The sequence below is a fragment of the Leptonychotes weddellii genome, chromosome 4 (genome assembly GCF_054177405.1).
Source record: "Leptonychotes weddellii isolate Sample4059 chromosome 4, ASM5417740v2, whole genome shotgun sequence".
NCBI lineage: Eukaryota > Metazoa > Chordata > Mammalia > Carnivora > Phocidae > Leptonychotes > Leptonychotes weddellii.
Genome location: NC_138372.1, coordinates 1,817,104 through 1,844,568, shown reverse-complemented (window position 1 = coordinate 1,844,568; position 27,465 = coordinate 1,817,104). Strand labels below are relative to the sequence as shown.

Below are 27,465 nucleotides of genomic sequence, written 5' to 3'. Positions count from 1 at the left end.
GTTAAAGTGTCTGAAAAACAAAGCCAGGGTTACTTTCTGGGGGTTAACCTTGGAAGCCAGAGCTGAAACCGTGCCTGGAGGATGCTCGCCAGCAAGAAGAGCAAGAAGACCTGCAGGTGCAACAACATGTTCCCGTGTCACCTAGTGGCAAAGAGAAGCAAACATTCACAGTGAGCGACAGCAGGGGCGGGGAGAGCGTGCCAGGGCCCTCCCTGCTGGCGAGGGACACGGACAGACCACGGACGCTGGTGGGGTAAGCACACCGGAGTGAGGCAGCCCTGCTCGCTGCAGGGATACGGGCAGGCTGGGTAGCCTTTCAGGCCCTGGAGGACGTGTCCTCGCTCCGCTGGAAGGCGGGGAAGGAGGAAAGACAAGCGGAGTAAGGAAGTAGATCCGCAAGGCCCATAAATGGGGACAAGGGACGATCGAAACCCGGGTCCCAGCGCGGCCTTAGATGCTGCTCAAGGGTATTTGAACTGTGAAAGATGCCCCTAGAAGGATGGACGTAGACATATACGAAGCAAATCAAAAGAAAGCTGGGGTAGGAGCTTTAATGTTTCGGGGTGAAACACATCAGAAGTGGTGGTGTGGAAATCCGGGTGCGGATGTATGCACGTGACCGCGGAGGCTCGGAAATTCGCAGGACTGACGCTGTAGCTGGAAATAATCTGTACCAGCTGGTGATTTTAACGTGTTCTTTAAAAAAAAAAAAACAATGAATAAATAGGTCAAGCAAACAGGACATAAGCAATGATAAAAGTTTAGTAAGCTTTAACGCACGTGGTATACAGATATTTATGCTCATATTCACACGTTCATCCTATTCATATACACAGAATTTGTATCTATGTATATAAACTTCACACTCACAAATGGAGAACGATGCAACACTTAACAAAACGAAAACCCCTTTGAAGATGAGTAAGGAAGAAAAGAACTAGGAGGATTGATGATTTTTTTTAAACAGAGAAAACACAGAAGGAAGAATTAACGCACAGACATGATGAAGAGTAAGACGTAAAAATGATATTAAGAGTGACCACATACAAGGAACTTGAAATTTTTTTTAAAAAATGGGTAAGTTTTGAGGGAAAATACGAAATGCCAGGATTGGTGTTGGTAGAAATAAAAAAACTTGAATGAGCCAGTAACGTAAGTAAATGCAAATAGTAACGGGAGCCCAACACCACCCCCAGGAGTGCCTGAGACGTCAGCCCGTGTGGGTGGGTGTGCCAGTTTCCAGACATGGTGAAGCTGTCTAATGTGAATTGTTCCGGAACCTCTAAAAAGAAGAAAAGCAGCTCACTTCATTCCATGAGGCCAGTATAACCTGGTTCTAAAACCAGGTGGGGGTGGTACAAGGAGAGATTACAGACTCGTCATGTGTATGCAGAAATCCTCATCCACACGTGAGCAGGAGGGACAGAGGGAGAGGGAGAATCCTCAAGCAGACTCCCTGCTCGACTCGGGGCTGGATCTCATGACCCCGAGATCAAAACCTAAGCTGAAGCCAAGAGTCGGATGCTTAACCGACTGAGCCACCCGGGCGCCGCAGCACTCAAAAATATTTAAAAAATAGTATCAGCTTGATCCAATGGGGATTGCACTTGACTAAAATGCCAGGACAGTCTAACATACAAAATGCGTTGACGTATCTGGGGACACGAGAAATCGGATGATTGACGGAAGCAGAAAGAGCATTCTGTAGAATTCAGCATCTCTTCAGGATATAAATTCTTGGAAAACCGGGGTGGGTACAGACAGGACCTTTGTCGACAGTGATCATGCATCAAGAATCTCTTGCAAGTCTGGCGGAGAAACCAGGGGCTCAAGTCTCTGAGTGAAGGCTTGCGGGCTGGTAATGCCCGCCCAACACACCCTGGAGCCCTGCTCTCTCCTCCCTGCGCTATCCACTTCCCTGGCCCTGACCCGGGAGCCCCCAGCTCTGGCTGTCCTTCCCCCGGGAGGATGCAGTCTGGGAGATGGGGCCCCCCAGACGGACGGGGCCTGGGTAGGGCCCCTTAAACGCTGTGGGAGGCGCAAACAGCTTCCCTGGGAGGGAGACTGGACACCAGCATGTCTCCTGCCCCCCCCGCCCCTCCCAGTGCAGCTCCCCAGGCCCCACTCGGTGAGAGCTAGAAACTAGGACGTGAGGCTGTGGGGAAGAGAGAACCCTGCTCGGGGGCCCAGGGGGGCAGGACTTGGGATGCAGAAGGGCCAGCAGATGAATGAGCGCGACTAGGAATCAGAGTGAAAAGCATGGATATCCTATGAAGTGTGTAAAACCTATGAAGGTCGGTAGAGCTTCAGCAGAGACCGTGATGAACCAGGAAACAGTACCAGGTACGACATCCTTCAATGCGGCAACAAGACCCATCTGTGCCCGCGGGTTTATCTGGCAAAAGGATGCATGAAGCCCTGAACCATATTAGGAGCCCTGCAAGGGGCGGAGGGCCCCCGATCTGGTGCGACCCCAGGCCCAAGAGCGCCCAGGGACGGGCTGACAGGTGACAGCTGGGGGGAGGGGGTTGGGGGTGTGTAACATGGGGGGGCTAATCTCGGTATCGATGGCAGTAACCAAGGGTGATGATGAAGTGTGCGGGATTCAGGGACACCCAGGGCCCACGAAGGTCTGGATGGAGATGCCGACCTGGATGCCTAAGGGGCAAGAGTCAGGGAGTCTGGGGGCTCTCGTCATGGCGTGGGGCATGGGGAGCCCCAGGCACTGCTGGGGTGCCACCACGGACACCTGGGGGCACTGGATGTCTTTAGGGCTGCGGGCATGGCCGAAGTGCCCTCCGCCAGCCACCCGGGCCCTCAAGGGAGGTGGGTCCTCCCTGCAGAAAGGCCCCAGAATGTTCCGGAGTGGTCCTAACAGCAAGTGGGTGGGCTGGGACACCTTGGTGTCTCTTCCCACTGGGCCCCATTGGGGTTGGCTGACGTCCCAGGAAGCCTAGGTGGCTCCCAGCAATGGGCAGAGGCTGTTGGGGCCTGTTTCCCCGCCTGCTACAAAAGGGGCCGTGCAGCTGGCTGGGAGGAGGCGCTGGGCTAAACAGCCTCTGGAGACCCCTCCCCAACACAGCAGGTGCGGCGGGGTTCTTCCAGGACGGCCTGGTGTCTGGAGGTGGGAGGCAGAAAGGTCTTAAGACCAGCTCTGCCGGAAGGCAGGTCAGAGCAGCCTCCCCCTGGGAAGGGCCAGGGTCTGGGCTGGTCTGCTCTGCCCCCAGGCAGGGACCCCAGACCGAGCAGAGACCCCTCGGGGGGTCTCGAGTGGGCACTGGCGCTGGGGTAAGCCCTGGGCTTCCTCTCCATCGTCCACCCGCCTGGGCCCCTCCAGACCGAAGCAGCCCGGCCCTCTGCTTCCCGATTCCTCTTTGAAGGGTGTCTGTCCTGAGCTGGCCCTGCCCGGGCGGACCCAACCCCCCCCAGCAGCCCCCGCCTCTGCATCCGGGGACATCCCTCCTCCTGGCTAAACATTCTTCCTGCTTGCTTGGGAGGTAGAGGGGGCTTCAGCCACTCTGCAGACCGAAGGACCCGAGGCTGTGTCTTGGCCCCAGGTCAGGACATTAAGGGCGTGGCTCCAGGGCCGTCCAAGCTCTCTCTGCCCCATTCACTGAACCTGTCCCTGCCAGAGGGTGGGCAGTAGACAGACCTGCCCTCCCCGTTGGGGGGTCGGCGGTGAGAGCAAGCGGGTGGGCCTCCTTCGGAGGGGAGCGGGGCTTCCACCAAGATGCCGCCCCCGCCCCTGCCTGGCGCGCGCACACACGCACACGCACACGTGGGCGCGCCCACGCCGGGCCCTGGCTGCCTGCTCGGCCGGCCGCGGCTCTGCGGAAAGAGCAGGGAGCTCACCTAGCTCACAGGTGGGAAGGTCGGGGTCCCAGATTCCCAGCCGCACAGGAAGTGGGTGGAGCTACCTGGGGCTGACTCCGGAGAACCCCCGCCCTGCAGCCGTCCCTGAGCCCTGACCTGTCCCATCCCCCCATCAGGCAGAGTCCCCGCCCAGGACGGCCGGTGCGGTCTGAGCTCTGACCTAGGCCGGGCCCCCCGACTGCCTGAGGCCATGGACGTCACCTTGGAGGTCAAGGTGCTACATTCCTTCCCTTACCTGAGTCAGTGGGCGGGGCTCAGGGCGGCCCCTCCCCCGCCCTCGGCCCTGCCACTGGCTCAGTCCCCTCCCGCCGGCCCAGGGCTGGGCGGGGCAGAGGGACGGCCGGCCCAATCACCCACTTCCGACTGGGAGGTGGGGAGCCACAGCCCTGGCCTTCAAACCGAAGCCGGAGCCCCAGCGAGCCCTCACCCCAAGGACGGCACTGCCCAGGCCGAGAGGGGCACTGGACAGGGGCAGAGGCATCGCAGGCCGGCAGGGCACGACCCAGCCTTCCAGCCTGGCCTAGCAGCGAAGAGCCCAGGCCAGCCTGCCCCTCCCCAAACGCACGTCCAGGGCCTGGGGGAGCAGATGGGCTGTGAGGGAGGTGGGCGCCGGGGGGACATTCCAGTGGGGTCCCCAGACCCACTGGCCAGGCTGAGCCCTGCAAGGGAGTGTGTGGGGATGGGGGTCAGGAGCCACTGGCTTTGCCCACGACGCTCCATGCGGACAGTCAGGCCAAGGCCACAGAGGAGCATGGGGTGACCATGAACAAGGGGGCCACACAAGGCCCCAGGACCTGACACAGGCGCCCACACTCGGGGAGCAGGCCTGGCCCACGGCACCTTGGGCATTTTGCAGGGACTCATCTGGCTTTCTCCGGGGTGAGGATTTCCATGGAAATCCAGGTGTTAAAGAAATACTTTAATGTTTATGAAAACCTCAGCAACTCAGCACTGGCCCCGCAGTGTCATCTCCCTCTGGCGGGACCTCCTCTCCAAAAGTGGGGTGCCCCGGATGCCAAGCCCTCTGTTCCACATGAGGACGAGGGAGGGAGCTGGGCCCACATCTTGCACAACTGCCCTGCGGGAGCACAGGGTGCTAGAGGAAGGGCAGGGCTCCTCCCTGGGGTTTGGTCAGGGGTCAGGCGACCTGGCCCCCCCCCCCCGAGCTGGCATGGAGGATGCTCCCCGGGGGCGGGCAGCACGTGTGAACTTCCTCCCTGGAAGAGTCTGGATCCGGTACTGCAGACCACGGGGCCTCGCGGGGACCCATGGACTATTCAGGCTCCTGGGACAAGCCCACCTCGTCCAGGAGCCTGGCCGCTCACTGGAGCGTGGATGGAAGCAGAGCTCGGCCTAGGTGCTGGGCAGGGCAGGCTATACGTCCGTCTCCACGCGCAGCCGCTCCATCCTGCGCACGTTGCCCTCCACGGCCACGCGGCTGGTGATGCACCGGGCAAAGTCCTCGGGGAACCAGCCCATCTCCCCATCTCTCAGCCGCTCGCCGTAAAACCATCCTGAACACAGATGTGGGGCAGGTGAGGGCAGGATCCGGGCACCCCCAGCCCTCAGAGCCGCTGTTCCAGAAGCTGCCAGGGCCAGGCCTCCCATAGGGCAGACCACCACCCGCTCCTGCCAAGAGGGCCTGGCTCCAGGTCACAGGGGCACCCGGTCCTCTAGCAGCTGCTCAGCCGGGACACTGGCGTCAGGGGCTGAGTTGGCCCCAACCAGCTTCACATGCTCTGTGCAGGCGTGTGCGGGGGGGCCCCCAGGAGGAGCAGAGCCTCCCTCCTCCCGCAGAGGACACAGAGTGACAGAGAAGCTGATTTTGATCCTGTGACTCAGGGACGTTTGAAGAGGTCCTTGAGGGAGGGTGCTGAGGGGCCTCGGATCAGGCCCACCATGAGCAGGCGCAGAAATCGCTTCTGGGGGGCCAGGCTCAGGGTCAGCTGCCCGCACCTGGTGTGCTCCAGACATTTGCGGGGCCGCTGGCCTATCCCTCTTGGGTCCACTCCGCCTACATCCCGCCACCACCCAGGCCCAGCCCCGGCGTGCTCACCATCCTCCTGCTCCAGGACCAGGACCACGTCCGCCTGCTGCAGCGTGATCTCGTCCGCCTGCTTGGCCAAGTAGGCCTTGGTGATCTCTACCTGGCGCAGGTCTGCAGGGGCGGGTGGGGGCGGGTGTCAGTGACAGAGCTGTCCCTGAGAGCGCAAGGGCCAGGAGCTCGGCAGCCCCCAGTCGGGCAGCGCTCCGCCTCCTAACAGGTCCCCTGTGGCTTGGTCTCGGTGGGGCCTGGGGGCTCTGGACACGTGGCAGCTTCCGTCCAGAGGCCCCAGGACAGGCTGCTCCTGATTTCAGAGCCAAAGCACCAGCACCAGCAGAGGGGGCACCCGGCTTCTAAGGGGCAGGGCTGGAGCCGGGGCGACAGACCGATGGGCCAGCCGGCTGCCCTGCTGTGGCCTCAGTCGGCTCCAGTCCCTGGGCATGGGGCAGCATTCTCTCCCCGGCATGGAAGGGGAGGCCCTGGGACAGAGCTGGGTCGCTGTGCACGGACAGACACACACAGACGCAGCTCTGGGGTCCCTTGCCTGGGTGGGTCACCCTGGGGGCAGGCAGTGGCACGGACAGAGGGCTGGACAGTGCCTCCTAGCTCCATGCCAACCCCCTGCCCAGGCCCGGGGAAGCGGCTGTGAGCCCTGTTCAGGGTGGAGCAGACGCTTACCTCCTTTGTTGGTGGGGCCCTGCCCCTGCCTCTCCCTGTGAGTGAGTGCGGTGATCCACCGGGCCCGGTCACTCCTGCAGGTGGAGAAGGGGTGCGTGAGGCCCTGAGGCCACTCTCGCCAGCCTGGGGACCTCTGGCTTCACACGCCCTGCCCCCAGTGCAGCACCATGGAGAGATGGGGTGTCACGTGGCCAGGGGTTCCTTGAGCGTGCCCCACAGCCCTCAAGGTGCGACGGCAATGACGATGAAGGTTCACGCTGCTGGGGCGCCCTTTCCTGAGCCCCATAAACCACTGAGGGACCATGTGTGGGAAGTCACAGGGCAAGAAAGAGTGGCAGGCAGGCTGACCCTGAGTCTCACCTGCCCAGGGTCCCAGAGTCAGGCAGCAGCCGCACCCCCACACCCCAGGCCACCCTGTCTGCTGGCGCTGGGCCCCAAGCCCACTGCCCCGTGTCAGTTCATGGTTTTTAACCTTTAGCCTCAGTTTCTCATCTGGAGGGAGCATGGACACAAGCCAGCCTCGTCCCTTCCTCCGTCGTCTGCTGAGCCCCCGCTGTGCTGTCATCTCTGTGTGCTGCCCAGCCCCCCTTCCAGATGGTTCTGACCTCACCACCCCCCACTGCTGGCACCTGGGCTCTGGCCCTGCCGGCTTCCGGGCTGCTTCTCAGCAGAGACCTCCTGCCTCAGGGCCTTTGCACTGCTGTGCCTCTGGCAGGCCCTGCTCCCCAAACGGCACCGTGCCAGTCAGGCTGCCCCCACCTGGCGCTCCCTTCCCTGCCTTGACTTCCTGCTTCGTTGGTGCCCCTGGACACAGCCGACGGTCCAGCTGCTCGTCTGGCTGAGGCGTCCCCCCTCCCAGCAGTGTGACCTCTGGGAGGACAAGGCTGCCCTTGGCCTCTGCTGCAGGGCCCGACACACAGCAGGTGCTCAAGAACTCGATGGCATGGACCCCTCCTCCCAGGAGCCCTCCCCTGACTCACGCCGAGTCGGAGGACAGCAGGATCTGCTCCTGGCGGCCCTCACTGTTGCGTAACAGGGTCACTTGGAAGGGGTGTGGCACCGAGGAGCTGCGGCTGCCGCCGCCCCCGAGCAGAGAGGGGTCAGAGGGCTCCATCTTCTGTACCCGGATGTGGTCCACCTGGGCGTAGTCCTGAACCATGAAGCTGTCCTCGCTGTAGGGAGACAGGTGGGCGGCCAGATGTGACAGGGGGTCTGTGGGCAGCCTGGGGCTCCTGCCCAGCTGGGGGGCACGCAGCCAGAAGGATGCACCTGAAACTGCCCCCCAGAAAACAGAGGCCATGTGCATTCTCGTCCTTGTGGCCTGGGTGGGCAGACCCTGGTCTGCCGGCAGTGAGAGGCACCCGGCCGCTGCCAGGGACAGGCCAGGCTGGGAGGGGGCCCCCAATTCTGAGGTCAGAGGAGACTCAGGCGGCTGCCCCCACACCCCTCTGGCCCCGATCGCAGGGCCACACAGCCCAGCACCCAGGTGGCCCACCTTTTCTTCTTGGTGACCACCAGAACGTCGTTGAACAGAAATAGGTAGCACGTGGGCCGGCTGGCTAGTTTTCGGAAAAGCCCAGTTTCTTCTACCACGAAGAGCTCCCCACGCTTCAGCAGCCAGCGGGAGGCCGAGATCAGTGGGAGGGACTGGAAGGAAGAGCCGGTGGGTGCCGGAGCTGGGGGGCGGCAAGGATGGGCGGGGATCCCTGCCTCTAAGGACTGGGTGACCGGCCTCCCTGGCTAGACCAAGGAAGACAGGGAGATGTGGCCTCCCCTCAGACAAAGGGCTATTCTGTTGGCCGACAGGCACAAATGGGACAGCGGCTCTGTGCCAGGTCCCGGGCCCAGATCCTGCCCAGCAACCAGGACAGGCCCGTCCTGCCTCCAGCCAGGCCCAGGGCCTCTCCTAGCACCCGCCGATCACTGTCCCTGAGCCGGAGAGCGAAGGCCATCGTGGGGAAGCCTCCACACACCCCTCACACCCTTTTCCAGACTTCTGTGCCCTCCCTCGGTCACTCCAGCCTCCCGGGCAGCCTCTGGAGGTCGGCAGCCCAGCCCGAGCGAGGACAAGCGGAGGCCGGGCCCACAGAGCTGCCTCCGGGCCAAGTCCCGCAGAGCATTCCCATGGGAAAGTGTCTGTCCGTCTGCGCCTCACTTGCTGCTAGACTTGGCCAGGGGGCTTCGGAGGGCCTGTAGGATGTCTAGACCCCTCCCCAGACTGAGGGAGGCCAAGATGTGAACTGGCCCCAACATTGTTCTTTCCCCGTTCTCAGGGAGCTGTGAGGAGCCCTGGCCGGGGGCAAGCCCTCGGGGCAGCCCTGGGGGTGAGGGCAGAGGCCAGAGAGACCCCAGGCAGGAGGGCGGCAGAGCTGAGCCTCTGCGGACAAGGGGGCAGGAGTCACAAGGGACGCTCCCCGGTGGGGAAACGGGCCTGGAGAGGCTGAGGCAGAGGCCCCGAGGCTGTGACCCGACCTCCGAGGAGCTGGCTCAGGAGGGGTCGGAGCGCCCACCTTGACCTTGCTGAAGTCCAGCTGTGTATGCAGCGTGTACATCTGCTCCGTGCGCTCCATCTTGTGGGCCCCCTCATTGCACTGCTTCACCAGCTGCAGGGGGGCCGGAGAGCAGGCTGTGCTGCGGGCTGTGGCCCCCCGCCCCGGGGCTGTCCTCGCTGCCGCCCCCCGACGGGCTCACCCATCAGGTTCAAGCCCCACTCCCTCTGGGCCTTGGTTTCCCCATCAGCACCGTGAAAAGCCTGACACGGATGATGTGGAAACCTGCTTTCGGGGTCCCCACCATTGGGTGGGGGCAGGTGCAGACCTTGGCTCGGTCCAGGTGCCCCCTCCTCTCCCCTGGACCCCCCTCACCTTGCTGATGGCCTTGAGTGCGCGGCTGGCGGCCTTGTATCTCTCGGGATGGCCTTGACTCTTGAGGCAGAGAGTCTGCAGAGGGGACCCCGCATCTCAGGCACTGTGTACCCGGCTGTGCTCGGGGCCACATGCGGCAGAGGACCCCCCAACAGCACACCCAGGTGGGGGCCGCGGGGAGGCTGAGAGCCCGTGTCCAGCGGGCTCCTGCCAGGCCCCACGGGGGTGCACAGCCCCCAAACGGCTCTGCCAGGTCAGGCTCTGGTGGGTGGGACCCTGGAGAGGGCACCCTCCCAGGACCCCAGCCCTTCCAGGCCTCGGCTGTCTCGGTCCAGTCTGGGGGGGCCCCCACAGCCTCTATTTCGACACTTCCGAGGGGCCCCGGAAGGCCTGACGTCCCATCTGGCCTGGACCGACGGTCCTCCAGGCATGAGCCACGTGCTGCCTCCGGGGGCCTAGCGGGCTCCGGCCGTGTGTGCACGCGCTGTGTGTGCGTGTGTGCGTGTGTGCGTGCACGTGTGCCTCTCACCCCCACCCGCCCCTCGGCCCCGGGAGCAGGCATCGCAGAGGAGCGAGCCGCTGCAGGGAGCTCCTAGAGCCCCTCGCTCCATCCACCGAGGGGCAGTGAGTGGTGCCCAGGCTGGTCCTGCCTCGTCCGTGCGAATGAACCCTGTGAACCTACAAAGAAGTGCATGCAAACCCACAAAGTGCTGGAAGGTTCCGGGCAGGGAGCCTCGCGGGTGAAGGCCATGAAAGCCGACTCGTGAGGACCGAGGAGCGCCGGGGAGGGTCGTGAAGGAGCGGTGCTCGACCGGAAGCGGGGGACCGGGCCGACCCCCTTCCCCGGCGGGGGTCTGCGCGGCATACTCACGTCCGTCAGGAGGGGCAGCCGAGTCACCCTCTGCATGGGGAGGATCAGGAAGGAGATCATGGGGAGACCCCCACACGCGGGACGCTTCTCGATCTCCTTCAGGGCCTCGTGGAAGGCGGTGTTGCTGTTTCTGCAACAGAGAACAGGGCTTGCCGTCGGCCGCGGCGCGAGGCCAGGTGCAGCTGGCACGAGCCGGGCGGCGCGCAGGAACGTGCTCCCAGACCAGGGCGCCCGGAGTGGGCCCCCGGCCGCGGGGAGGCCGCGCTCACGTCAGCCTCTGCAGGGCGCGCTGCTGGTAGACCTCGTTGGAGCAGTAGGCGACGTAGGGGTGGAAGTGCTTCTCGGCGTGCTCCTCCAAGATGTCGCTGATGTCCTCCACGCAAACCTCTGCCTTGTGCCGCTGCTCCAGGGCCTCGAAGAACCTAACCGGGCGGGAGTGCGGTGAAGGCCCGGCCATCCACCACCACGGCACACGCGGCAGGAACCCAGCAGGCGCGTGGGGGGCCCGCCGCCCGGGAAGACCCCAGGACAGATGAGCCTCTTAAGCCTGGAATAACTGGGCAAACCCAAGGCCAGCTCCGGTTAGATTCTGGCAGAGATTCCAGGAGACACGCAGACAGGCAGGACGGAGAACCTGTCCCTCTGATTCGATTCCCGGGGCTTGGGTCAGACCGCACCCTCTGCCCAGCTCGATGTGTGGACGGGGGCTCCGGGTGGACTCCCCAGCGGTGGCCACCAGGCCCTGCTTCCTCCTGGGGTCCCCTTCTGAGATCATACTTGGCCACAGAGATCAGGAGGACGCTGACTGGGGTTGACCATGCTTCTGCTTCTGCGGACCATTGCTACCACAGCTAGGGCTGGCTGGACCGGCACCAGGACGTCTGGTGGACCCGAGGCCCCGTCACCTCCCCAGGCCCTGGCCAAGGCAGCCAGGAGGTCCTCCTCCTTCCCGGAGGCTCCTCGGCCCCATCCTGGCCTTCCACCTCCTCCAGTGACCGAGTCTCTCCCGTACCCAACTCTGAAAGCCCCGTTTAGCTGGGCTCCTGGGACTGCCCGAGGCAGCCCTGTCTGGAAGATGAGACAGCTGGCTGACCTCTGGAGGGCAGAGAGCTGCGTCCCCAAGCACATATCCACCCCCCCCCGGCAGCCTGAACCCCCAACCTGGGGCTGACCAGGCCGGGGACGGCCAGCTGCACGTGCTCTTACTGCTTACCCTGCCCGGTGGGAGGGATGGGATCCAGCATTGTGACAGTGAGTCAGGGCTAGGGGACAAGGCCAGGGGCGGAGGGGGGGAGGACGTGCCAGGCCCTCAACAATGCAGGCACCACGGGGCCTGCCGTCAGCCCCATCTAGCACCTGGGACGGGGGTACCACCCGGGGGGGAGGATGGGCAACCCCACCCCCCTGGAAGATGGGGGCCTTGCTCTGGTTACCCTTGGTAAGGCTGGTGCGGGTCTCAGGGAGGGCAAACAAGCCCCCGTTTTGAGGCCGGGGATCCCTCAGGACCCTGCCCGCTGGGCCTTGCCTGACCCTCCAGCCTCGGGGGCACCATGCGTCCCACAAGGGGGAACACTCTGAGAGCCCCAGGTCCTGGGCAGCCCAGGCAGAGGGGGACGGTGTGTCAGGAACAGACAAGGACCTGCCCCCTCAGGGAGGGCTCAGGAGGCCCCAGCTGCCCAGATGCAGGGCCACACGCCTGTGTCTGGGTGGGTGGGCCACGCCGGTCAGCACCTCCCCCAGGCGATTCCAAGGGTTTCTGAGAAAGTTCTGGGAAAGGTAGCCATGAGCTGCTGACCCAAGAAAACTGATTCCCAGAGAGGCCACTGTGAATGGCTAGGAGCTGCCAGCACCCGGCTGGGGGAGGAGGCTGGACTGGCCAGAGGCTGGCCAGAGGCCCTGGGGAGCTCAGCACCAACGGGACGGCTGGCCAAGGGTGGGCCCACACCCTCCGCTGTGCTTCAGGGACATGGAGCAAAGGGTCAGAGCTGGGTGGAGGGCAGCCGCCTATCCCAAGCCCCCATGGAGTCAAAGGTTGCAGGCTTCCCCAGGCTGGTCACTGAAGCTCTGCAGCAGGACCCGTCTCCAGGGACAAGATCGCACCCCCTCCCTCTGCATGGCTCTGAAACTTCATGCGGGCAACAGGTAGCAGGTGCTGGGTGGGGCTCAGGGGACGGGTCTGATGCTGATGTGAATGAACCGGGGCTGAGCCACCTCCTCTCACCTGCCCCTACCCTAGTCCTCCAGGGGGCTCAGGGGACCCCCCTCCTCAGGTGAGGGAGGATGCTGAGGCATGAGGGAGGGTGTCCCGCGGTGTCCTGGGGCCCAGGCTGTGTGGGGCTGAGCCCTCCGTGGGAGTAAACACGTACACACACTCGGAGGCACATGTGTGCACACACACGCATGCACACACCTGTGCAAGCACAGAGACACCTTCACTCTGGCACATGGACGCGCACACACAGGCCCGCGCCGGCCCCTCTACTGCTGGAGCCTGCAACCAGAGCCCTGGGCCGGGCACCGGACGCCGCCGGGCAGAACATGACCCGAGGCTGCAGCTCGAGGCCCCTCCTGCCCGCTCCATCCCGTGGCCACCCCACACCTTGTCGCTCTGCCTTCTGCACCTGGCGACCTGGAGGGAAGGTGACGCCATCTAGCAGGTGCTCCACCCTCTCAAACATGCAAGGGACAGGGTGCTGGGGGCGGGGTGCTCAGCCTGTCACGGGGCCCAGCACTCGGTGGCCTCAGGGCCTGAGGAGGTCCCCGTGTCCCCTCCCAGCCAGCGGCCGCTCCAAACCTTCCGCCCATGGTCCCAGCCCGGGAGTCCCCAGAGATGCCCTGCCGCCGTGCTGCCCCAGGGGCGGGGGGTCCTGGCAGGCACGGGCCTCACCTCTGACTGGCGCTCAGGACGTCCAGGATGTTGGAGAAGAGGTGGTGGTGCTCGGTCTGCGTCATGGTCGCCCGCAGCTCTCTGGACTGCAGGAACTCGGCCACCAGGATGCCCAGGCTGTGCTGGTACGAGAACTCCGACGTGAGGATCTCAAAGATGGCCTGGCGGGGACGAGAGCGAGCAGCTGCCAGGGCCACTGGTCCCCTCGGGGACACGGTCAGGGTGCAGGGCAGGCTGGACCCGGGCCCTCGGACCAGACCTGGGGCGAGGCTGTGAGCCCGGCCGTGGGGACCAGAGCCCCACATCCGCGCATGCGCTCTGGCTCAGCCTCTTGTGGGCTGTGATGCTGGACAGGACCCCCGCCTGCGTCCAAGAAGGGGTGACGGAACCCCCGCCCAGCCAAGGGCGTTGCCAGGAGAGGGGAGGCATCGCCGTGGCCGCTGTCCTGCCCCACGTGTGTTGTGTGACCCACACCAAGTCTGGGTCACAGGGCTGGACCCCCCGCCCAGCCCCTCACCTCCTGCCTCTTGCGCTCCTCAGCAGGCAGCTTGTCCAGGAGGCCGGACTCCACCACCTGAGGAGGACACCGGCCTGGGGGTCATGGGTTTTGCACATCCCGGAAGCCCGGCCTCCCCTCCGAAGAGCCCTGGGGCCGCCAAGGAAGAAGATGGGCGTCCAGAGGGAGCGGCCGGCAGATGCCGTTGGGGTGGGGAGGGGGCTCTGTCCGCAGAGCTGGCCTGGGGGCCAAGAGGCGTGTGGGGACAGGGCCACAACACAGACACACTGGCGCGGGCGAGTCTGCGCCCTGCCCAGGAGGTTTCTGGCAGACGGCCCAGCTCTTCATGCTCTTAGGCCCTGGGGCCGCCAGGTGGCTAATCCCCTGCCTCTTCGTCCAGCCCAGAGGCTGGGCTCCGATTACCCAAGCTCAGGTGGCCAGGATCATTATCTCCGGTGGCATGTCCTGGACTCTACCCCGACCCGGGAGACACACACCCGCAGCTGCCCTCCCTGCCCCCAGGCTACAGGGCACCCTGTCCCTGGGCTCTCCGGGGATGGGGATGGGTCAGGAGTGTGGGTGTCCTCCTAGGGTAGTGACACCTACCTCCCCGCACACCTGCTCAGGGCACCAGGGCCTCTGTCCCAGCCAAGCTCTCCCGGGGGCCCCCTGCAGGCCTGCCGGGCAGGGACCTGCTCCGTTTCAGGTGTGGACAGTGAGGTGGGAGCTTGGCTCTCTTGAAGCCGAGGCCCGGCCCTCTCCCTTCCCCTCCCGTCTCCCCACTCGGACCCTCCTGGCACTCTCCTGGGGGCAGGGCCCTCGGAAGGGGGTCAGCCCGAGTAGGGAGAGGGCGAGGGGCTCACGTGCGGGAGGCTCATCATACATGCGCCGATGGCATGCGGCCCTCATGGCTCCCCACCCCCCCGCCGTCAGACCCAAATCCACAGTGTCCTCAGGGCAGGGCAGCTCTGAGGGCACCAGGAAGGAGGCTCCCCGCTGCAAGCTGGGCATAGAGGGTACTTCCAGAAGGCTCCTCCCCACCCAGGAGGACCCAGGCTGGCTTCGAGGGGCCAACCGCCCACGGGCTTGGGCTCAGGGCCTCAGCCCACCATCCCGGCCCTACCTCTGGGAGCTGGCTCCAGGTGACCTGGGCAGGCCGGTAGCTCTTGACTACGATGGGGGCATCCGCCTTTCCCGTCCCATCAGGGCTGGACGGCTCATCGAGCAAGTCATCGTCAGACTCATGGCTGGTGTTCAGGCCCCGCTCCCGGATCTCCTGGTAGAACCCGGGGTCTGGGGAGAGGGGGTGTGTCACCTGCAGGCCTGGGGGCTCTGAGCGTGCATGCCCCACTGGGAACCTGCAGGCCGAGTCCTCCCAAGGGGGCTCTGAGAGCATCAGGCGGCGCAGGGCCCCCCAGAGCAGGCTCCTCTCCGGCTGGCTGGCTCCCATGGCTGGGCCGCCCCAGCCCAGCACAGGGGTGACGTCCCAGTGCAGAATGTGGCACCTTCAGACCAGGGCTGAGCTGGCGAATCCGAGCCACAGGGGCCGCCTTGGGTGGGGGCCGTTCCCAGGCTGGGCCGAGAGCACTGGGTGCTGGCTCCCGGAGCCCACCCCCGAGGCGCAGTCTCCCGCTCTCGGGCTCTGCAGCATCCCCACTGTGACGGGCTGGCGCCGGGCTCAGGGCAACCCCATGCCCTCCTTCCCATCTGAGACCTGCTCATCATTGCTCCTCTTGCTGGATCCTGCCCCCAGGCCTGTGGTTGTCCACAGAGGCCGGGGGCTGGCAGGGAGGGAGGGCCCTTCTTGGCTGGGCCCTCGCACAGCCCCTGGGTGCTGCATCCCGCTGGGCAGGCCCCTACCCCCACCTCCCTGTGGGGGCCCATCGGCATCCCACCCCTCAGCAGGCTGACGCACTGCTCTGGGCCCTCCTGAGCCCTCAACACTGGGCTCCCTGTATGCCCGTGAAAACAGGCAATGCACACAGCATGGGGGTCTACATCCCGGGGCCTCTGGCTGGCCTTGGTCCCACCCGTCCCACGACAGGCCTGGCACACGCATGCTTGGCAAACATCTCCTGGGGTCTGTCTGTCCCCTGCCCTTGGAACGGCGCAGAAGGGAGTACAAGGGAACATTCTAGACCCATCGGAACGACATAGTCAGATGAGCCACCAGGACCTCCTGTCCCTGGAGAAATCCCTTTCAGCATGTTCTCCCTGCACTGCACCAGCCTCCCCTGGGCCCAGCCTGGCCCACGGCGGCCTCCTGAGGTCGCCTCCCTCGGCCCCACTCACCGTCCTTGAAAGAGCCCTTGTGTGCGCGTTTCCGCCCCAGCGTCCTCTGTGCAAACAGGAGAGACACAGAAACGCCAGCAGTCAGCAGGGAGGGGAGGCAGCTGAGTCTGCAGCAAGCCCTCCACCCGGGGGCCCAGAGACCCCACAGCGCCATGCGTGAAGCCCTGCTCAACATGCGGGGGCTCTGCCGGGCACCCAGAAGGTGCTCGATAAAGGTCGGCTCGCTAGGAAGGCCGGGCCACGAGCAGAGCTGGTAGGGGCTGGTAGGACGGGGTGGAATGGGGGCTCAAAGCAGGCAGGGCAGGTTAACTGAGAGCTAGGCAGATCCAGGAGGGCTGCCTGGAAGAGGCAGCAGGACTGAACTAATCAAGAGGGGGTGCCCAGGGAAGTGGGGTGTTCCGACTGGGTGTGAAGGGAAGCCTGGACGTGTCTGGTTGGAGGGGCTGAGAAGGCCCAGGGGTGGGAGCTGGGGCCCCATGCAGGGCCCCACGCAGTCTGGGACCTGGGGCAGCAGGAGAGGCAGAGTCTAGCTCCCAGCTGCTGGCAGGACTGCAGAGAAAGTGGGGGTGGCAGGGCTCTCAGGGCCCCCACCTGCGGCCCCACCAGCTGCCTGCTCAGAGCCTGCCTCCTTGGCCGGACAGTTTTTCCTGACCCAGAAGCTGTGCCAGTTCCAGGAAAGCGAGACCTGGTTTCTCGAACGAGTAGGGGCCTGGAAACAACGCTTGCTGGGCTGGAAGGTGTGGCGCCCCAGCCACACCTGGCCTGCTCCCCCCACCCCATGCCCCCCCAGTGCCCCTCCTGCCTCCAGGCCTGTGTCCCTTGTTCACACCTCTGCTTTAACCCTTCTTCCTCCAGACCCTCTCCCGACCCCGCCCCTGCCCTGAGCTCCCAGGGAGCCAGTCTCTTCTCTGGGCTCTGTCGGCCCCCTGCATGGCCCCAGCCCAGACATGAGCACTCCAGGGCCCCCTGCCCCCTCACTGCCCTGGGAGCTCCCTGGGGGCCTGCCTGCCGGGCTCCCCTCAGGACCCCGGCACCAGATGCGGGAGAACTCGGGAAACATCTGTTGCACCCTTGAACCAGCAGCGAGTGAGCGAGCAGGCAGCTGGCCTGGTCCTGGGCGTCTCCGGGAGGCACGGAGGGGCTGTGCCCCGCCCTGGTGCTCCTCTCTGCAGGCTGACGTGCCCGCGCTGACGGTGGGCTTGGTTCCTCCCCAGGCCGGGGGTCACAGCTCAGTCCCGGGGGGCAGCCCCTGGCAGAGGCGGCCACTGGGACGTCAACTCTGGGCATGCGGACCCCGAGCAAGGGCGCCCTTCCCACCGGCCCTGCGCCGGTCCTATTCTGTCCAGAACACCGAGGCAGAAGGGCCATGGGGCAGGGGAAGGAGGGCGGGCGTGCAGAGAGGGCGTCAGACTTCTAAGCCCCGGACAGGGGCCCCTCAGGCAGACTGACCCAAGCCAGATGCTGCTCCGAAGCCCTCCCTGGAACTTGTCCCACAGGCAGGCTGGCTCCCCTTGGGGCTCAGAGAGAGAGGCCGGTCCCTCCAGAGGCTCTGCTCCCCACTGTGGCTGAGAGTGGGGACCCCAGAGCCTGGGGGCCTGGGGAAAGCCCTCAACCTTTCTGAGCCTCAGCTGCCTCATCTGTAAAATGGGGATGTTCTCACTCTGCTCACAGTCGGCCTGCCACACGGGACTGGGATGAACGGAGTCAGGTGCTTGCACGCAGTAGGTGCTCACTGGGCAGCAGCCGCACGATCAGGTGAGGCCCCGTCTACGCCTATAAGCTCGCGAGGCCCCTTGAGGCACGGCCCCCGCCCCAGTGTCCAGGGGGACAGGCCCCTACCTTATTCTTGGCCGGACACCGGGCAGAAGGTGGGCTGGTCTCCTCAGCCAGAGCCTGGAGCTTGGGGCTGAGCTGGATGGGGCCCCTCTCCCTGCCTGGAGCCCCCAGACCCTTCATGGCCGCCCGGTAGGATTGGTTCCGTAGGTTCCGTCTGAGCGCTCCCTCGGGGCCCGTGTCCACGTCCATGTCGTCCAGGGAGAAGCTGGGGGCGAAGACGAGCCGGGGGTCCCGCCGGGCAGCCTCCTTGCTGAGCACGGCCGCCCCGAAGCTCTGGTGGCGGGCTGGGGTCTTGGCCTTGCTGGATACAGCCAAGCTCCTGGGGATCAGCTGCTGAGTGCCCATCTTGCGGGCCGCAGGGCTCTGTGTGCTCAGGACGACGGCCCGTGGCTCCTTGTCCTTAGGGGACAGAGGTGGGGACACGGAGGTATCGAGCTGGAAGGCGGCATTGTCCCCGGCCTGCAGGGAGTCCCGGACCATGGGCAGCCTGGACGCCGGGTTCCCCTTGGCATCAAGCCGTAGCTCTGAGTGGAAACGGTATTCCAGTAGCTTCTCTTCCAAGGAGCTGTCCGAGTGTCGCTGGGACATGCTGAGTGGCCACGGTGTCCTGGGGCAAAAGCACAGAGGCGAGGGCAGCATGCAGACGTCCATCCCACAGCCCCCCTGCACACGGGCCCATCCACGGCTTCCCAGCATCTGCCCTGGCCAGAGACCCCGCTCGGGACGCGGGGCTTGGACGCCTGGAGCAGAGCTGGGATGGCACGGCCCACAGCCACCAGGACTCCCAAGGGAGGTGTGCGGGGGGTCAGGAGGCTCAGGCCTGCAGGGCCCCAGGCTGCTGGGACTGGGGCAGAGGACAGGCGGCCACCTGCTTCCTCTGGTGGGTACACACACTGAGGACAAATCCCCACACTGGGGGTGCAGGCGTGGGGCATGCGGGGCGCACAGACCTCGGGCCCCGCAGACCTGCGCTGCATCTTTCCTGGGCCTCTTGGCACCATTTCTTCCTGGTCAGTGAGCGCACGGGGATCATGCCGTCTGTGCGGCTCTTCTGAGGCCTGCTTTGGGTAACGTGGTAGTGACCCCAGCCTCTGCCCGGCCCCCAAGCTCCAGAGCGCGCAGGGCCAGGCTCTGCCGTGCTGGGTTAGGTCTATGATCCTACCCACTCCCAAACACACTGGCTGTCTTTAGTCTCATTTTGCAAATGAAGAAACGAGACCCCGAGAAACCCAGGAGCCGGCCCTGGGACGGGGGACAGGAGGCGCGGGTCACCAGCATCTGAACCCAGGCCGGTCTGATTCCAGACCCTTTGTCTTCGCAGCCCCATGTAGCGGTACCACCGTGGCTGGTTACGCAGCCTTCCTACACGTCCAGCGACACACGTGCATTTTCCCACATTTACGAACTCGGAACGGGGCTCACGATCCCTTTCTCCAGAGCGTGGCCGGGCACGGTCATGCCCACTCTCCCTGCGTCCCTTGGATGCCCAGCCCTCCTGGGGCCCCGAGTGCCTCAGACCCTCAGCTGCGCAGAGCCCACCAACCAGTGTCTGTAAGCATTTGTGGGCTGGTTGTTCAGCCCAGCCTGGCTCATCCCGGCTGAGGGCGCCCTGCTCTGCCGGTGTGGATGGGCCCACGGCCGCCTTTCCACTCAGGGCCGGGAAGAGCCAATGCCAGCCTCCTGGGCACCCGCCACCGTCCTGCCCTCTGCTATTTTCTCCGCCTCTGTTTCAAAATCCACGAGTGGGCGGAGTAACAATGAGGCCGGCCTCCTGAGGGTGCAGGAAGACTCCCGGCCAGGCGCGGGCCACACTGCTGGGACGAGGACAAGGACGAGGATGGAAGGCCATCCCACACTCCTGCTCCTTGCTCCGGACAGACGGGCGGAACAGGCACCAGCTCAGGAGAACTTCGCAGGACTGGAGAAAACTCACTCCGTGTCTTTTCCTTTTAGTTTCAAGAAAAGCGAGCAGAGCCGCCGTCCACACCCTCTTGCAGACACACGGCCTGTACGTGTTACAAGGGCCGGGCAGGGCTGGAAGCCTGTTTTTCGGATGGGAGAACTACGTCTCCAAGTCACCAGCCCAGGTGGCTGAGGCTCAGCTCAGAGTCTCACCACGGCGCCCTGGGCCGCGTTTGCGGCAGACCTGGGAAGGGATGCAGCCCCTTTCTCCAACGGCCCTGTGAGAGTGAGGGTGTCACCTGCTCTCCCCCACCCCGGGGGGCCTGCAGCCAGAGGCGCCGGGGCCTGTGCAGTCGAGGGACCCCAGGGAGGCCACCGCGTCTGTCCCAGGACACACCAGGCAGGTCCCCGCCCGGGCCCACCTCCCACACTCGCCACCCAACCTCGCATCTGGGTGCTTCCCCTGGGACGTTCCAGGCCTCAGCTCCAGAATCCGTCCCCAAGGGGCGAGCAGGGGGCTCCGGAGGGGCCTAAACCACAGCGCAGTCGGGGTGCCGGCGGCAGTCAGAAGCCTGGCCCCCCAAGCACCGCGCCCCCCGCCCAGCGCACACGCTCTCTGCTAAAACCACCGGAGAGGCGTGTGCAGCTGAGCCTCCCGGTGACAGGGAGGGGCTGCCCGCAGAGCCCCGGCCACCCCCACGCCCGGAGAACGGCCCACACATTCCTGGGGACATTCTGAGTCACCGGCAGCTAGGGCGGGTTGTGCCATCCTGGCTCACCCACCCCCACGTTAACTTTATCTGCATTTAGCCAGGCCTGGCGGAGAAAGGAGTTTCTGGTAGACTTCGATCTATCTGCAGTGCAAGCGAAGTGCGCCCCAGCGGGTACGTAGCCCAGACACTGGGAACTTCTGCGAGTCCTCTCTTCTACCAGGCACTTACCGCGGGTGCGTGCCACGCTGCTGCATGGAGACCACGCCTGCCCTCCTCCTGCCCCGCCCCGTCCTTCCTGTCCCTTGTCCCCATCTGAGGCCCCAGGCTTGGGTCTTCTTGGCCCCGTCCTCTGGGCCTGGACCCTGGACCCAGCCAGGGGCACGCCCTGTCCCAGCGGAGGGCAAAGTCTGCTCTGCGGACAGAGGCGCTCCAACAGGAACCTGTCGGGCGAGCCACCGCCGGGCGTGACCCCCCTTCCCAGCAAGGTGGCCGCACCCACAGGCCTGGGCTGCCACCAGTCCAGGGACCAGGCCTGCAGGAAGGCAGGCACCATCCAGGGCTCTGCAGGGCCTCGGGACCAGAGCCAGCTCTCGGCTTCCGCCCGCACCAGCACCCATGTTGTCTTCCTCCTCACGTTCGGTTTACCAGAGGTCCCTGGACACGGGTCCCAAACTCAAGGAGCACCAAGAGCCTATCATGAAAGGTCCCCCACGGGCCGCCGCCCCAGCCTCCACAGCTTTCCCGACTTCTGCTCCTCGGAGAGCATCTAATGGCAGGCAGGCATCGGCCACGCTCTCCCGGCCGCGTGGACGGGATTCCAGCCCCGACGTCGTACCCGGGGGCTGTTTGCGTTAGCTCAGGGAGCTCGGCCAGCAGGGGCTGGACGCCAGCGCCTGGCCTCCCCTGTTAATAATTCCCTCTTGTTTACCCGCGGCTCTCCTCCTGCTCCTTCCCGCTCCCGCCTGCGGTCCGCGTCCCTGCCTTGTCCACCTGGACCATATGCTCCGGGTTTTCCCAGAGACCCTGTCCTCTCTCCCAGGCCCCCCTTCTCTGCCCCTACCCCCATCCCGGTCCTTTCCGGGAGTCCCCCATCTATCCCAGGCTACAAGAGGGAGATCTTTGTCCCTCGGGCTGGTAACTGGCTGAGATCAGAGCCCGTGGGAGATGATTTCTTCCAGAATGGAGGAGGCCTCTTCTCTGGTCTAGCGTTCCGCTGCGGCGAGACATCCTATGGGCTCCGACCTCGCCTCCCCAGACTGTGGCCTGAGGCTCTCCCCTGCCCTGCGGACGTGTGGCTCTCCCTTTCCGGGGGAGTTCTGGTGCTCCTGGGGACAGCTCCAAGTTCACTCTCTGAGCCACGGACTTGCGCCTGCTTCCAAACCCATCCTCGGGTCTGGAGGGTCTGGGCGTATGCCGGTGACATTCCATACTTTCTCCCACCTGTTTTCTCCAGCCCCTCTTTTAGGGGCAGCCTGGAGCGGGCACTCAAGCCCCTGGCGTCACCTCTGCACCCTGGCCTCTCCCGTCCTGCACTCTCATCCCTCTGCCCTCCCGTGGGAAGGTCTAGCCTTTCCACCAAACCGGCATTGTTTGCCCCGTCCTGCAAGCTGCGGTCGCCTGCTCTTCACTCAGAGCACCCTGATCCTGTTCTATGATGCTTATAGTTCCTTTCTGTCCCTGGCCTGTCCCTGCCTCATCCGTCTGGGCCTCTGCCGTCCCTTGAAGGCACCAGGCTGTCCTCAAATGCCTGGTGGTCCTGCTGGGCTGTCTGCTTGGACTATGCAGAGAAGATGGCCATGCGTCGGGAGGCCGGTGTGCGGGGCTGTGCGCACGCCCATGAGTTGCTGCCCCGCAGGCTCCTTGGGCCCCCAGCCTCCCAGTGTCTGCGCCCGGCGGCCTCTCCCTTGGCGGGCTGGCTCTTCCAGTGTCCTCGCTGGCTGCTGGCCTTCGCCGGGTGTCCGGGGGCCAGTGCAAAGGAGGGGCCGAGGGCACAGACTCTCCTCTCAGCTGCCCCTGGGCAAACGCCGGCCACGCTGTCTGGGCAACAGCCTGCGGACTCGGGTCATGGGTGGGGCTGCTCCCCAGCACAAGTGGCCCCACAGAGCTCCTCCAGAGATGCTCAGGGCAGCGAGGGCTGCGTGCTGTGCGTCTGTCTCCCCAGAGAGTCTGTGGGTCCTTCGGGAGCGGGGACAGTCGTCCTGTTCACATCTCCTGGCCCCAGAGTTGGGCTCGATCCCCACACTGACGCGTGAACGCTGGCTATCATGGTACTTGCCCTGCTCGGGTGCCCTCGCCCTCGTGCCTCATCCTCCCCCAGAGGCCCTGGGTTCCATGCGGGTACTTAGCTTCCAGCCAGCAGAAACCACCAGGGCTGCATCACCGGGGGCTTCCGGATCCGTTGGGGTGACTTCCTGCTGTTTCTGCTTGGGGGTCCTGGGGAGGCCGGTCCACTGTTGGGTCCTTGCAATCCATGGCTCTGAATCTCCCTCTACCACATGTGCAGGGCAGGAAAGGGGCACTTGCAATGGGGCACGGAAGAAAGACAGCCGGTCGAGTCAGGGAAGGACCAGGAGACCCAACGCAGCCGGGCCAGGCCGAAGCTGCACTTGGCGTCGTCCTGGCTGTGGTGCGGCCTGGCCCGGCCTGCTGGGGCCCCTCGCAGCCCAGTGCCCCCCGCTCCCTCGTTCTTCCCAACAGAAGAGCTTCCTGGGACTTGGGAGGCCTCTTGCAGATGGGATCAGCCCGGCCTGGACCTGTGGCTCTGCCCACAGCCGCTCCCAGAGCCAGCAGGACCCAAATCACTCCATCCGAGGGGTCTCTGTCCTTCTGCCCTGGCCTCTAGGTCCGGCTGACCCCACCCCGCCTGGTGGGGCTTGGCCTCTCCAGCACCGTCTGCCCGACCCTGGTCTTTGCTCAGGCTAACTCGAGCCACAATGATGGTCTTGTGCTCGGGTAATTCCGCCGGGCCAAGCTCAAACCTCAGAGTCACACGGGATTTGGGGGCAGGATTTGGCATTGTGACTCACAGTGCACAGCAGACGGTTCCATTTGCAAGGCGGCCAGGGGTGGCTCAGGGACTCTCAGCTGGGGCAGCTTTGTGCCCCCCGCCCAGGGACACTTGGTAATGTCCAGAGACATTCTTGGAGGCCGCAGCTGGAGCTGAGTTACTGGCCCTGTGTGTGTAGGTGGGGACCATGGGCGCCCCACAACAAGGAACTTGCTGGAGCAAATGTCTGGAGTGCCAAGATGGAGGGCCTGGCTTTGCTGACCAGAGGGCCCCCCGTTCACGGTGGGGGGCAGGGAGACCCATCTGGCCGCACCCAGCCTCGCCCCCAGCCTGGCAGCGGCGAGGGGCCGTGCTCTGCCTGTCCTGGGCAGCAGTCTCCTGCGGCCTCTTGTTCTGAGGCTTCCAGGTCCGGGGAACAGTCACAGAGAAGCCCATCCCCCCGGCTCAGCCTGCCGTGCTCCCCACCCCACCCCCAGGGCCCACCCATTGCTCGCCGGCTCCTGTCTCTCAGTCCAGAAATCCCATAAACCTGGCCCCCGTCCCAGACTTGGCTGACACGCAGGGTGTTTCCCCAAAGAAGCCCCAGATGGGAAATCAAGAGCCCCGACTCCGACAGGTAGCCCGGCCAGGTGGCCAGCAGGTGTCTTCCAAATGCTTTCTCCCCACTGTGTCTGTAGTTCCTCACCGACCTTCCTTCTGGAAGCTGCTATGTTCCCTGACAGGTGAGGAAACCAGGTGGGGTCAGGCTGTCAGCAGAGAGCTGGGCGAGCAGGGATTCTCGCTAGAAATAAAGACGCTCTTACACACGGGTGGCCGCCCGCGCATGGAACTGCCATGGGTGAAGAAGACAAGTAGCTGCCATCCGTCTGGAAACCGAAACTAAAATTCTGGGCCCCGGATGCAGGGTGAGCCGCTGTGCCCATCCCAGATCCCGCACACAGACGGCGGTCCTCGCGGGCGGCGCACCTGGGACCCCCAGCAAGCCGCCGGCCTGCCTGACTCAGTGCCTCAAGCGCAGGTGAAGAGCTGTCCACGCAGGGTCAGAGACAAGCCCTGGGAGCCAGAGCCCGCCCGGCATAGATGTCTCCCACACAGGAGTGGGGAGGGGGCCCTCTGCTCGGCTCGCTCCCTCTGACTCTGCACGTGGCTCTCTCCAAGTGACTGAAGACCTCACTTCTTCCGGGAACCCCCAAGATCCTGCCTCCCGCCGCTCTCCCCCTCCAGGACTCCGGGGAGCCCCGGGCAGCGCCTTTCACCCGCCCGCCTGGGCAGAGGTTCTGTTCCTGTGGCCCGCGGCAGTGTCCGGGGAGCATCCAGAGCAGAGGCTCAGCTGCAGCTGACTCAGTACCCTCTGTGGGTACTCGGACTACTCCCCTTTTTACAGAGGACACTGGGGCCCAGAGGGCTTCTGTAACTTGCCTGAGTTCACAGGGACCCAGGATTTGAACCCGGGGGCCACACCCCTAAGCACTAGGTCACGGGGGTGTGGGGTCAGACTCTGCAGGTGCCCCCTGAGCCCCCACACTAGGAAGGGACGACTGGTCACCTCAAGGACAGAGGGAAGAAGAGTCAGGCTCTCCTGGGCTCCAGGTCGGATGCAGAGATGCCCCCATGCCCAGTGCTGGGCTGAGGTCCACCCAAATCTCAAGGGATTCTTGCTTCCCAGATGCAGTAACGGAGGCTGGTCAGCAGTAAGAGGAGCCCAAGGCCCTCAGGAGCTGCCCCCACACTCCTCCCTCCTTCCGCCCTTATTAGTTATGAGTGAGCAGGACACCCGGTGCCGCTGGGTCTGCCCCCCACATCCACCATAGTTGGGGAGGCGTTTGTTTCTGGTTTGTTGGAGGGAGGGTCTTCATTTGGGGGGCTGCTAACTCTTGAGGCCAAAGCGGATTTGGGCAGCATTCTCCAGAGTTTTGGGGGAGGGTGGTTTTGTTCCCCCTCCCGACCCCCATTTTCAAAGGTCCTGGGGCTCCCTAAGGGTCTCCCCGCCCTGATGTCTACACAGGAGAGCCTGCGACAGAAGCGTCCCCTCTAGGGTGCGGACGCGGGCCCCTGGCCCCAGGGAAGACAGGGGGCGGGCGGTGGATGCCCGAGGCCGTGGGTGGGGTCCGGGCCCCGGGTCCAGCCGCGCCGGTCCTGCGGGCTCCGTCCCCGGGGCAGCGCGGGCGAAGGGACGGAGCCGCGAAGTTTCGCCGACCCGCGCAGCGCTGGGGGAGCGGGGGGGAGCGCAGGGGAGGAAAGGCGCCCCAGCGTCACCGGGCCCTCCGCAGCCCCCAGCTCGCTCACCTGTCCCCAGGCTCACCTGTGCCGCGAGGCGGAGGACGTGGCGGCGAGCGGGCGGCGACTCCGGCCGGCCTAGCCTGCAGGCTCCGCGCCGCGGCCGGGCGGCCGACGTGGGCCGCGCTCCGAGCCGCCGCCGGGTCCCTCCCAGTCCCCGCCCCCCACTTCCTGCGCGGCCCCGCGGGAGGCGCCGGCGCGCGGCCGTCCGACCAGGTGGGCGCCCAAGTGGGCGCGCAGGCGGGCGGGGCGGGGGCCGGGCGGGAGGGGCCGGCCGCGCGCGCCCGGGACACCTGGCCGTGCTGCTGCGTCACCGGCCCCACCTGGCCGGCCGGCGCTCACGTGACCCGCTGGCCGGGCGGGCTCACCTCCGGAGGCCGCCGGTGTCCGCCCGCGGCGCCGCCCCCGGACCGCCCACCCCGCCCGCCGTGTGGCCTGCGGGTTTGGGGCGGGGGTTGGCCCGGCAGTGACACTGAATCCGCTTCCACGCTCCTTCCGGGCCTCGCTAGGCTGCCTCCTCCTCCAGGAAGCCCTCCGGGAAGCTGACTAGCTCTGCCGGGAATCTCATCTTTTCTAGGCAGAAGAGGCCCCAACTTCTGGATTCTTTGAACAGTGGCGGCCGGAAGGCGGCCCAGCGGGGCACAAAGCACTCTGGCTGCCTTTATGGTCTGGTTGTGGATGTGAAATGTTGGTGTCCGGGAGCAAACAGTCAAGAGAGAATTTTTTGAAACCTCTTCAGCGCAAAAAGGGTGGTTTTATGAAAGCATGGGGACAGGACCCGTGGGCAGAAAGAGTTGCACTGGGGTCCCAAGGAGGAGCTGATTATATACTTTTAAGTTGGGAGGGGGTTAGGGAGAGTGTAAGTCTCTAAGGAATTTGGAAGCAAGGTTTCCAGGACCTCATGGGGCTAGCTGAGGTTAGGAAAAGGTCGTTTCCCGAAATCAGAGAGGGAGACAAACCATAGGAGACGCTGCTTAACTCTAGGGAACAAACTGAGGGTTGGTGGAGGGGGGAGGGGTGGGGGGACGGGGTCACTGGGGGATGGGCACTGAGGAGGGCATGTGATGTGATGAGCACAGGCTGTTATATGCAACTGATGCATCACTGAACTCAGCATCTGAAACTAATAATACACTGTATGTTAATTAACTGAATTTCAATAAAATAAAATTTAAAAAAAGGAAAAGGTCGTGTACTACTGTCTAGTAAACGCTCAGTCATGAGGCCCTTCAGATGTGTATCAGCGGGCCATAGGCTTGGGGGAGGATTGCTAACACATATCTTGGGGAGGACCGTAGAGATAAAGGAAGTTTCCAAAGGAATTTTTACAGGATCCTGGAGGTCAGGCTAAAGTCAAGCTAAGGTTGCCTTCTGCCTCCAGCAGAGTATTAGCATGGAGGCAGCTCAGCTCCTGGAGGAAGGTCACCCTGCTTGTCCCAAGTGCTTGTCAATGGGCTGCAAAGGAAATTTTTTTGTAGATTTGTTTTGCCTTTGTTTTCCACATCAGTTGTTAGCATCATCCCCTGAGGCTGGGAAAGGAAGGTGGTCCAGCGGACTCCAAGCCTGGCCTTTCTAGGCCTTGTCCATGGTGGGTGCCCTGGCCAGAGGCTGCCACAGCCCCACCACGGGGGGGGGGGGCGGCTCAGGAATCAGGGTCCATGGCGCAGGAGGTGCCAGGGGCGGGGACAGGTCAGCTTCCATCCTGAGCCAGCCTGCCCTTCCGCC

The 27,465-nt window shown here is 64.6% G+C and overlaps 1 protein-coding gene across 4 annotated transcripts; it reads right to left on the bottom strand.

The window, feature by feature from the left end:
- Positions 1–532: 532 nt before the first annotated feature.
- On the bottom strand, positions 533–25,847 carry ARHGEF16 (Rho guanine nucleotide exchange factor 16). 4 transcript variants are annotated; one of them, XR_004072816.2, is made up of 15 exons: positions 17,845–18,482; positions 16,006–16,051; positions 14,837–15,006; positions 13,735–13,791; positions 13,218–13,378; positions 10,600–10,752; positions 10,331–10,460; positions 9,460–9,534; positions 9,106–9,198; positions 8,091–8,242; positions 7,576–7,767; positions 6,596–6,669; positions 5,930–6,031; positions 5,174–5,387; positions 533–696 (listed from the first exon to the last, which is right to left on the bottom strand). XR_004072816.2 is itself a non-coding variant. In XM_006748694.3 (15 exons), exons 2-15 carry the CDS (start codon positions 18,427–18,429, stop codon positions 5,248–5,250), a joined length of 2,130 nt encoding a protein of 709 aa, XP_006748757.1. In that variant the 5' UTR covers positions 18,430–18,448; positions 25,766–25,847; the 3' UTR covers positions 4,778–5,247. The 4 variants fall into 4 exon arrangements, 3 of the variants coding, with proteins under 3 accessions (XP_006748757.1, XP_081673455.1, XP_030875613.2); XM_006748694.3 differs by lacking the exon at positions 533–696 and adding an exon at positions 25,766–25,847 and having other exon boundaries at positions 4,778–5,387; positions 17,845–18,448; XM_081817329.1 differs by lacking the exon at positions 533–696 and having other exon boundaries at positions 4,778–5,387.
- Positions 25,848–27,465: the final 1,618 nt, after the last annotated feature.

Bases quoted from the DNA above. Each gene is read 5' to 3' on its own strand.
- ARHGEF16 (XM_081817329.1), bottom strand. From the start codon at position 18,480: ATGCTGCCCTCGCCTCTGTGCTTTTGCCCCAGGACACCGTGGCCACTC. The intron at 9,535-10,330 runs GTGAGTATGCCG...TCCCCTCTGCAG, and splicing joins GGCTGCCCCTCCTGACGGAC to ACTCTCTGCCTCAAGAGTCA. The intron at 5,388-5,929 runs GTGAGCACGCCG...ATCTGTGTTCAG, and splicing joins GGTCCTGGAGCAGGAGGATG to GATGGTTTTACGGCGAGCGG.